We start from the raw sequence: 11,659 nt of genomic DNA, 5'->3' as shown, positions 1-11,659 counted from the left end.
TCCTTTCTTCCTTCCTCCCTTCTTCACCACTTCCTTTCCAGAAGTTACTATCCAGAGTGTAATGACTATGGTAGCATTAATGGTGAAGTACTGCCAAGATTTTATTTGTATCTATTTATTGTAAGTAACTTAGACAAAGACTACTAAGGCTGTGGATAGCATGCTGTGGTCCATGTAGAAATAGTAATTTGAATCCAAAACTCTTCTCTTTTAGTAAATAACTAGGTTGGGGAATCTATGTGAAGGCTATAGTGAGTACAGTATTTATGGAGTGAGAACGCAGTTGTAATTGATTTTGTTCCGGCATTCCAATATTTCACCAAAAAGGCACCGAGATGATGCCAAAGGCCCAAGCTCTTCTTCAAAAGGGCTTGGTGACTCCAAGACCATTATTTTTGCCTTCTAGGTCCTCGTTTATCTGAAAATCATCGTGTTAACACTTGACACCTGCACATAATCAAGATGTATTGTGTGGCGTGTTACAAACTTCTCTGTGGCACTCGTTAGCTGTGGAAGGACTCTCACTGAGGGGCTGATTCAAGCCTCCTATTATGCAGCATGAAAATCTGAGATCTGATGGAAAAGTACTAGCTTTTTGTTCTTGTTTTGTTAGTTTTCTGAAATGGGGGTTCTTTTTTCTCTGGAGAGAAAATGGAAGAAGAGGAAATCTAAGAGGAGGAGAAGGCCTGTCAGGGCCACTTTGCTGTTTTCCCTCCAGCTTTCTTGTGGTGAAAATTAGCTATGCCCGTAGCCCGGTTCCCTTCCTGGCATTGTCTCCTCATCACTGGTCCCTCCTCCCACACACAGTTGCTTGGCTAGTGTGAAAGTGTTCAGGCCTTGCTGCCTGTCTTGAGGTCCATGGTGAGCCCTGAGTTCTCACCAAGTCTTAAGGTCTGCCTTAGTTCCTTCCCTAGTGTGGGTTACTCTAAGTGACTGACTGAAGGTGCCTCTGGAGTAGCCTATCATGTTGTGTCTTAGTTGCTTCTGGAGCCAGAGCACGCTTTCTCTTTTGTGATGAATGGGGACAGACCTGTTGGATGAAAGCATAAGAAGATGTGATGTTCTTGCTGTCTTGACAGCAAGTAAAAATGGGGAGATGGTTCTAAAGATGAGTTCATACTTTGGGGGAAATGCACAAGGCAGGCTGTGATTAATTGCCACATGAGAAAATGCAGCAGACTGGATGGAAAGGGAAGGGAAAGATTTCCGCAGTCTACAAGAGCTCACAAGCGTGAAGGTGGGCCTGTTTACTGAAGAAAGATGGGACCCCAAGGGGGCAGGCCAGTGAGAAAAGTGGGTTGGGGAAAGCAAAAGCAGGGGTGAGAGAGTCTCCCCCACTTCCCCTCTCCTTCCCTCTGCAACACACACACACACACACACACACACACACACACACACACACACACACTTTTCTTGTCTTTCTTTCTGTTGTTCTGACAGGATCTCACCGTAGCCCAGGCCAAGTTGGCTTCAGGCTTTTAGCAACCTGCCTTCAGCTTCCCAAGTGTTTAGGCCAAGGAATGAGCCACCACACCTGGGTATAATTTTTGGAATAATTTGAAGTCCTGAGGACCATATGTTTTTTTTTTTTTTTTCTGTTGAGAATTCATATAATTGGTTTAAATCCAGGCTCTAAATATTTAGAAAGTTGCACTTAATTTCTATTCATGTTGATACAGCCTTCAAGATTTGAAAGGTTCAAGATATCTCATCAAGTTCCCTTTGTTTAGCTCGTATTTGTCTTCAAAGAAACTCTTGCTTGCTTACAGAGACCTGGGGGCAATCCGTTCTTAGTGTAAAGTATTATACTAGGAAAAACACATTTCTGTAATTTTGAAGCAAAAATGCAAAATCAATTTTCCTCAAGTACTTCTCCAAGGCTTTTAGTCTTAAGGAAAAAAAAATAAAAGTAAGATTTCCTCAATCCATTAATACAGATGCTCCCCCCCCACCCCCCAGCGCCATGGCACATGAAATCAAGGCACTCGAGAGCTAGAGATTTTAGAAACCACTTAGTCTAGTACCCCCCATTTAGAGATTACTAAACCCAACATCCTCCTCTTACTTAGGAGAAGCCAGAGAGCCAAGCAGATAAAGCCACTTGCCCTTCGAATTCTCTCTTGCCTGGTTTTCAAGTCATCTGCTTCCTCAGATACTTTTCCTACTTAAGCTTATAAAGGCATTGATTTCATGGAATGGAAGGTGGGGGTGGGGGTGGGGAACTTGATGTTGAAAGGAAGAGCCAAGCACACTGGCTGCGTGCTTGAGTCCATTTTGATTAAGGATCACTAATATGATGGATACGTTTAGACTACTGTTGAAGGGCACTTCTGCCCCTGTAGTTCAGACTATCCCTTGCAAGCTTTTTTGGCGACTGTTACGGTTAGCCTCAGGTGTCAATTCGACACAAACCTATAGTCACTTGGGAAGGAGAACGTCAATTGAGGAATTGGCCTGTGACCATTTTTATACAGTATCTTAACTGATAAATGATGTGGAAGGACATAGCCTGCAGTAGGAGGTACAATCCATAGACCTGTGGATGTAGACTGTGTAAGAAAGCTTGCTAACTGTAAACCTGGCATCAAGCCAGTCAACGGTTTCCTCCATGATAAACACACACTGTAAATTAATAGACATGACTTGGTATATCTCAAGGCAGATGTTCTCTGCTTGATCAGACTCAGACAATTATTTATTTATTTATTTATTTATTTATTTATTTTTTACAATGGGTGTTCAGAACAGGAGATTTCCTGGATATGGTGACTTTTCTGACAAATGACCTCAGGACAGACAGGTTTCATCTTGTTGTGGGTTTCATTATTATTATTTCCTTTGTGTCATTGTCATTGAAAGGATGTAATCTGGACTTATTGTTCATTTTGCAGATTTTTACTGAAAAATGAGTTCTGTAATAAGATACAGTCTGAAGTGTTTCTCTTGGTACGTGAGGGGGACAGTCTTTATGTTTTCTTCGGTGCTCTGAAGATCCTAAGGTTGTTATGTGAACAGCAATGTGTTCTGTCATCTGTCTTCTTTTGAAAATTAGATTATCGTGGTTGTTTTAAAATATCGTAAGATATAGGATAATTTATTTTAGTGAACCAAGATGCCACCCCTTAGGGCTAATGGATCATGTTTGTAATCTCAGCTGCTCTGAAGACCTAGGCAGGAGGATTGCAAGTTCAGGGTGAACATGGAATAAATACAGAGTGACTTCAAGGCTCACCTTCTAAACTCAGTGAGACATTGTTTCAAGATAGAGAGTCAAAGGAGGCTACAGATAATATAGCTCAGTGGTAAAGCACTGGCTTAGCATGCATGCAGCCCTGGGTTCACCCCCCAAAAAGTCAAAGTTCTTCTCCCTTCCTTTTAAAGAATGCTCTTAAAATCAGTGTGCACCTGTGTGTGTGTGTGTGTGTGTGTGTGTGTGTGTGTGTGTGTGTGTGTGTGTGTGTATTTTAACAGCCTTCACAGGAACAAAGTTTTCTGGTGGTATTTTTGTACATGCTTAGTTTTATTACCCCACAGCCAACCCTCCTACGTGTCTGTCCCTGGCATCTTCTGAGCTGGCTCACCTTTTTATTAAGAAGCAGTGGAGAACTGTTAACTTATGTGTATAATCGTCGGAGTCTTTAGAGCTCTACCATATTTTCAGGTTCCTTCTTTGTCCCAGCTTCACTAGAGTGAGGGTGGAAGTGTCTGGTACTAGGAAATAGCTAAGTGAAAATAGTATTGGAATTTTATCGTTAAAATCAAGCATTTAGTAATGTTTTATTGAGGAAACCGAGGTGGAGCTTGCTATAGTGGGAGAGAGATGGGCAGACGCATATGTGCTCAAAATAATATGTCACTTAATACTTGGTGGTAGAAGACAGATCTTTTCTCTCTCTCTCTCTCTCTCTCTCTCTCTCTCTCTCTCTCTCTCTCTCAACATTCTATAAGATACATTTGTGGTACAGCAAGATCACTTGTAGTAGTGTTTTATGCCTTTAATGATTTCCCTTTTATTGACGTAATATACAGAAACATAGAAGAACTGGTTGCAGGTCACACGCCATGATGCTGCCGATGGGAGTCGGGCAAGCTCTTACCATGAATCAGAATCTCAGCATTGCCTTTTATAAATTATTAGTCCTTAAAGTAGAGTGCTTTGCTCATGAAGCTTCGGAAGCTTCGGAGAAACAAGAACAATAAGACACACAATTAATTAAAGTCTTTAGAATGAGCAGCAGCCGCATTAATAAAACATTATTCTGTAAAGCACCCAGGAATTGCAGTCTCAGTGGGGGGAAACCAGGATAAAAGTCTGTCTTTCATCATAGTCAAGAAGCTGAGTTTATTGAACCTGGATTGGTAGATTTAAAAAAAAATAATGATTTTAGGCAGCACACTGCTCTTCTCTACCCAAAACATCTGGGTTATTAATAGCAAATGCTCATCTAAACTCTGCTCAATTTTACACATATATTCTTGGACAGACCTCAGAAGAAATGTACAGAATAAGTGTCAGGATTTGCAGTGTATTGACGAGGAAGCCGATCACTTAATGAAGTGCTTCTCAAAGTGCTCACCATCCTTCAACATCAGCAAAAACTTGTTAGGTGAATTCAAACCCACCCCTACCTTCATTGGTTCCAATGTTTGGGATTGGAGCCCTGCTTTATTTAAGACCAACTCTCAGATGTTCTACCCACATGCTCAAGTTTGAGAACCATTGGATTATACGATCATCTGTGATAATGCTCTGTTTGCAGAACAGAATTTCAGATAGTATATTGAACTTTACCACTTACTAGGAAAATGTCTACATAATGTCTAAATGGTGGTTTTCCAGTGCTTCCATTTGTCAAAAGAAGCCATTTAGCTAGAATTTTTTCTTTGAAAAGCTCTCTAGGTCCAGGCTCTTGCCACGGTAAATCATAGTTTTCTTCTTTAAAGGTTCCTTGGGAATGAGCTATGACTGGTTCTGGTCATGTCTTGTGACAGTCCCTGAAGTCATGGGAATGGCTGTGCTTGCTCTTGTGTGTTCATAGGGAAAGTCTTGTGTTAGATACTTAAATGCCAGACCCTCTCTCATTGGCTGACTGTTAAAATGTACCCATTCAATGTGATGCTAAACACAGTCCATTCTGGAGTGTTGTTGCTGTGTGCCACATGCACAGATAAGCCAGGCACAGGCACAGGCACAGGCACAGTCACAGATCTGGTTTACTATTTACTAGCTGCATGATCTGTGTATGCTTTCTGACTCCTGAGTTGCAGTTTCTTCAACTGAAAATAGCGGTGATGGTGTCCCGTGGATTAACATTTGTTCTTTAAGAATACTTTGGAAAACATTGAGTGCTACATAAATGTGCTGTCAAGTTCTAGAGTGCCTTGTAGAACGCCTTCTGAGCTCAGATGTCTGAAGATACAGTGATGAACTAGCTTATCTTTATAAGGTGGGGAGTGAATGGGTTTCCCACGAGTGTCTGCACAGAGTGTAGGGACCATGGTGTTTGGCGGAGGACTTCATACTCTACACTAACTTAAACTTGGGCTAACATTCTGAGTGATCCTTACTCAGCTCCAGCTACAGAAGACCTCTATGTAGAAGTCATAAACAAAGAGGTTGGTATTAAGGACAGGAATTTAGAGATAATGGTTATCTGTGAGAGCTAACAGAGAAATAGGAATAGAATAGTCACCAGGAATCATTGTAAAAGAAGAAATGATAGGGCTAGAAGAGTGTGAGGTATGGAATAAGACTACCTTGGCCCTTGTACAGACTCCTCATACTGTTCCCAAGTCTCTAAGAAGCCTTTTTCTCTAGCTCTTGAACCATATCTCAACCTTTATAGAAGGGTGAGAAACTACATAGGTTTGTTTATTTATATCTGTAGCCTGGTTACAATGTCACCTGATGACACATCAGGATAACTATATATCAGTGGTGGTTCATGTTAATTAAAAGCATCTCATTCTCTCTCTCTCTCTCTCTCTCTCTCTCTCTCTCTCTCTCTCTCTCTCTCTCTCTCTGTGAGTGTGTGTGTGTGTGTGAGTGTGTGAGTGTGTGTGTGTGTAAGAGATGACAATATGAATGAGAATATGTTCCTTAGACAGGGACCATTGTTTGTTTTTCGACTCTGGATTCTTGCCTATGGCATAGGAAACCTGAAAAAGCTCAAATATCTGACTTAAAGAGAAGACAGAGTTCTAAAATGTTGAGTAAAATTTCCAGGTCTTCTAATGTAGGCTGAATGGAAGACAAACCTTTTCTTCATGGCCCAAGCAACACATCTGCAGGCCAGATTGGGGTATAGACTGCCAGCTGGTGGCCTCTGCTGTAGAATGTTCTGTAAACAAGATCTGTTATTATTGGGTGCCCTGGAATTTATAACGCCCTCCCAGGAGCCACTATGTCAGGGACCCTCCAAGGAATACATCTGTGTTTTCTTGTTACCCTCAAAATTAGCCCTCCATTCCCAATCCCAAGGCCTGGCCTGTTTTGATATAGACTCCAAAGCCTTTTAAATTTGTGCTGCATAGGTTGGAGAGATTCTAAGTCCAGATGTTTGGGCTGTCAAACAGCTACATCTCTTTTTGAGGGGAGACTTGCAGAAATGGCATTACATGGTTTTTCTCTCTCTAGGAGGTGAGTCTTGCACCCAGCTGCTGGATAGAAATGATCCACTGATCGCTCATGTCTATCCTTATTGCTCTCTTTTGAATACACGTACATTTATGTATGAGTGGGTGGAATTTACATGAGTATACATGTATGTGGAGACCAGAGGACAATCGTGAATATCATTCTTCAGACATCGACCCCACCCCCTTTCTAAAGACATGGTCCCTTATTTGCCTAGAATTTGTCAAGACTAGACTGGTGAGCCAGTGAGCACTGGAAACTGCCAGCTTCCCCTTTCTAGTCTGTGGGATGAATATCCCAAAGCCACTGTGCTTGGTTTCAGAATATCCATCCTTTTCAGGCAGGATGTTAGTGCTGATTCCAGTTTCAATTTGCCTTACAGAAAAAGGAATTTGATGTGGACACGCTCAGCAAATCAGAGCTGCGGATGCTCCTTAGCGTGATGGAAGGTGAACTAGAAGCCAGAGACCTCGTGATTGAGGCCCTGAGGGTAAGAACATTCTGGGCAGACCTACTTTCCCTCTTACTTTTCAAATCACTGGCATTTATGGTATTAGATCAGGTTAATGTATATTCCTCACTCAAAACATCAGCCTTAACAAGACTGACAAACTGAAGTCATTTGGTTGTTGAGACGATAGAAGTTGACAATAAACCATTAAAAACTCAAGACTTGAGACATCACCATGTTAACAGGAATCCTTATATTTATTGAATACTTGACCCTTGGACATACAATTTCAGAAGGTTAGTATTATGGTGTCTTGTATTGCATGATAGCTATGGGAGAAAATTAAGAGAATTATTTATAGCAATATTGCCGACAATCTATCTTTTTACTTCCCATGTAGGTGATGATCTTCATTTTCAAAAGCTCAAGAGTTAAAATGAAAACGTTCATGTCTTCAAACTATTTTTACCAGAGTTTTCAAAAGCTTAAGAATATTACTATAATAGCTTACAAAGAATGTGATTGGCCTCAGTTACATTTTCTTTTGGAAGTAATGTTAAACTCTTGATGCAGTTTTCTGATTGGAGTTCTACATCTTCACTTGTTTTGGTCTATCAGTTGGTTGTAGGTTTCAGTTTTGTTCTAATATTTTTCCCTCTTCTATATCCATTTGTATGTAATTAGATATATCTTGGCTCTCAGTGTTTAGGCAGAGAGGATTGTAATCATTACATACAAAGCATGGGTTTATCTTATTTCACTAAAGATTATTTCCTTAAACTTTCTCCTAGGGACCTATTTAAACATGTGAGAATCTGTAAAATGCCAGCTGATTGTTGCTTGTGACAAGAGCTTTTCTGGTAAAGAAGGGAGCTAGGGATGGTGGAGGGTCACATAGGATGTGCAAGGGTGTACCCAGCTTTTCAGGGGCACACCCAGCTGTACAGGGGTGAGAATGTGATCCTGAGTGGGAGTGGAAACGGCTCCTGAATTTCACATCTAGGAATTGTGCAGTAGGTATATTGTTTACCATCGGGTCCGTGGCTAAGAGCCGTTTGCTCATACAGTGGTAGCTCAGTTGTATCATCCACAGGACAGCACCAATGTAGGGATACGGCCTTTTAAATCAGGAGCTTTATTCAGTAGACAACAGCACAGTTTGGTTGTGAGTGTTGTCTGTCCCGTTCCACATTGAGACCGTAGCACTAACACGTGTGACTCTCCAGCTTGTCTTTGGGTGTGTTTCTATTCTGTGTTAAGGTGAAACAAGCACTGACCCTGGGAAACTTCCCACGGCTTACACACACCATCAACGCTTAGCTGAGTCTTTGTTTTTATGCTTTAGAAGGCACATGTGTTTTCTTTAATTGCAATATCTCCAACTGGAAGAACACGAGTTAAGGTTCCCCAAGTATCAAGCATATATCTTCTATAGGATCAGAGTTTGAGTTACAAGGAAACTGACATGGTTTAAACCCTACTCAAATCCTATTTCTCAAGCTCATGAAGTATTTCTCTTGTTCTTTGCTAACCTTCCATGGGCATTATGGGTAAACTGGAAGTTTAAGTAGGATGTATCGAAGTAAAAAAGTAAAGAAATACAGGTAAAAATCTCAATTGATTATGACATGCACTTCCTGTTCTCTAATAGAACTTACGGGAAGTGGGGGAGATTTTGGAGGAGTCGGGGGAGGGTAAACTGTAATCTGAATGTATGGAAAAAATTATTTTCAATAAAAGAAAAATAGAAAAAACTATGAATTGCCATTTATGTCCACGCTTCCTGGAAGATATGGTGAGCTTATGGCCAATTGCACCTATTTATAGCATTGCTGTAAGAACACAGTAGCAAGAGAATCCTGATCCACGCCTACCAGCGCGTTGACTCAGATGCAGGGAGGTGGTTTTACTGAAATGGTGAATGACTTCTGGTTAAGTTCCCCAAACAAAAGTGCATGTTTAGCCAGTCCCAGTGGTGCATGCTGATGATGGAGCTCAGCACCAGGGAGGCAGAGGCAAGGAGATCAGCTTAAGTTTAAAACAAATGTGCTCTCCATAGCAAGACCTCAAGCCAAACAAAACAAAATAAACAGAAAGAAGGAACGGAAGGAAGAATACACATTTACATGGGAATTGAATCCCTAGAAAATTCAGGGTTTTTAAAAATAATTTAAATAAGTTGTTTACTGATAAAAAGGAACTCCTCTTTTGCCTCAAAATGATCATACTGAAAGTTCTAATGAGAGGAATAAACTGAGGGACATTTAAAAGTTTGAAGAGGACTTGCAAAATTGCTGCAGACAGGCAGATCTCTGAGTTCAAGGCCAGCCTGGTCTCTAGTGTGAGTTCCAATACACAGAGAGAAACCTTGTTTTGAAGAACCAAAGAAGAAAATAAAAGAAGAAAAGCAAGATCATAGATGTGTAGCCGACTCTCCTCTCTGCCCCTTAAGAGCCAGTTAACGAGAAAACAAAAATGTTCTGCCCTGCTTCAGCATAGCCCGTGGAGAAATGCTGGCCGAGACCAGTCTCCTGTGTTTAAAGATCGAAATCAAACAAACCAGCATTGTGAAGCCCTAAGAGAAGAAGATGCGTTCAGGACTACACATGGGCTTACCCAGGAGCTCTATGGAATTCGGCGTGTGAGATCTTCTTAAAAGCTTTCTTAACAAAATGATGTTTATGACTTATTTAAATATTTAGAGATCTGGTTTAAAGAGTGGGTACTAATGGGATTCTCACATACCTGTGGTACCTGGAACAGACTCAAGTGCCAGGGTTTACTATTGTACTAGTCAAATATTTACTTGGGTCCAAATGTGTCTTCCAGTTGCTGTTTCCTTAACTGTGCAGCAGAACATGACTTACTAGCCAATTAATGGCACAGACAGAAACTGAGAAGAAAAGACGTGAAGAATTTTATTTCATATTAATAGATAAACTTATCTATAAATTAAGAACCAAAACCTCTTTAAGCAGTAGCCAGTAGAGCATGTATCTGCAAATAAAGTAATTTTTTAAGTTAAAAAATGTATTAGAGCTTAATAATTGAAATAAGGGATAACTAATTTGTACCTTGAACTGTATTAGATTTGCAAGTAACTTTATCGTGAAGCATCCAGATTCTTTAGACTTTAAAAATGTGTTTCAGACCAAGCTGTTTCACTTTCTAAATCACATGATCCTCCTGGTTGTTTTGACTTTCAAGTTATAAAGATTTCATTGATCATTAGGTAAGGAGCAATAGACTTTTCAGAAGAGTCCGTAAATATGTTTGGTAAGACAGATTATAGTGTGGATCTTGGCCTTATTTTTTATTTTTTATTTTTGATGCTTTTCTTTTTAAGAGAAAAACTACTTTCCATATAAAAAGTCCATAGCTTTATGTCTTTAAAAATTTTGTAAACAATAATCTTCAACCTGGCTTTGCTCTATAGGCCAAGATGGCTGTGAGCTTGTATTCCCCCCACACCTGCCTCGGCCTCCTGGGTGCTAGGATTGCAAGCCATTACCACCATGCCCACTTCTAAGAATGACCTTTTCTGTTAAGAAGAAAATTGCAATTTAGAAAAAGCAACCTTAGCTGGGCAGTGGTGGTGCACGCCTTTAATCCTAACATTTGCGAGGCAGAGGCAGAGGCAGGTGGATTTCTGAGTTTGAGGACAGCCTGGTCTTCAGAGTGAGTTCCAGGACAGCCAGGGCTACACAGAGAAACCCTGTCTCAAAAAACCAAACTAAATAAATAAAATAAAACAAGAGAACAGCCCTGATTACTGACAACTGCAGGTTGTCTGTATGCCTCTTTCCCCTTTTCTTGTGTGAGATAAATGAAACTGACTGTACTAAAGGTAGCAAATCCTCCTAGAGGGGGCAATGCTCAGTTATTTGCATCAGAATTGTAAAAACCTTGACCATTTTATCATTTCTTTACATAAAATGCGCTTTTAGCTCTGGTAACCTAGGGAACTATCAAATGACATAAATGCCTATACAAGGGACTGTGTGAACAGCTGTATAGAAGTTCCTTTCTCTCTCAGGGTTTTGAAGCTGAGTGGTGGGAGCTGTGGAACCATCTCTGTGCCTAATCCCCCTCTAACTGCCAGGATTATTTGTTTCACTCCCCTCCTGAGGGACTTGGACTCCTGTGTGGTGGAAGCTTGGTTTTTTGGCAGCTCCCCATGCCAATGTCTAGTGAGAGGAAAGGGAGGAGGCGAACCGCTAACCACTTTAGCGTGCAGCCTTTTTTGTATCACACTCCAGAGTTTCTGGAGTTGGACAGGGTGACGAATGCTTGTTAGTGCAGTGCAGGAGGCTGAGGCAGGAGGATTGAGAGCTTGAGGCCAGCTCCATAGTGAGACCCTGCCAGAGATAAACAAAAACACATTCAATGAATAAGTATTAAACAGTTCTTATCAGGCAGAAAGTGAAGGTGGAGTTAAGGCACATGAAACAGAGACATGGCACAGCATATATATCAGGAAAGTGCTATATTGCGACTTTGTATATTTTAAAATGAATTCTTCCCAGTACTGTCATTTATGCCACACTTTGCTTTTTCTGGAACAGTAACCA

At 40.8% G+C, this 11,659-nt stretch overlaps 1 protein-coding gene across 5 annotated transcripts in view; it reads left to right on the top strand.

Moving 5' to 3' along the window:
* The window catches only part of Cttnbp2 (cortactin binding protein 2), a 144,905-nt gene that overhangs the window by 5,997 nt on the left and 127,249 nt on the right, over positions 1–11,659 (top strand). For all 5 annotated transcript variants that reach the window (XM_029535414.1, XM_021190492.2, XM_029535412.1 and 2 more), the window contains exon 2: positions 7,020–7,127. Coding sequence is in view for 4 of the 5 variants with exons in the window: in XM_021190492.2 (XP_021046151.1) it covers positions 7,020–7,127 (108 nt within the window). In the remaining variant the exon portion in view is untranslated. The remainder of the gene's footprint in view (positions 1–7,019; positions 7,128–11,659) is intronic.

The sequence above is a fragment of the Mus pahari genome, chromosome 2 (genome assembly GCF_900095145.1).
Source record: "Mus pahari chromosome 2, PAHARI_EIJ_v1.1, whole genome shotgun sequence".
Taxonomy (NCBI): domain Eukaryota; kingdom Metazoa; phylum Chordata; class Mammalia; order Rodentia; family Muridae; genus Mus; species Mus pahari.
Note: the sequence above shows the minus strand (reverse complement) of the source record. Positions and strands in the feature narration are given on the sequence as shown.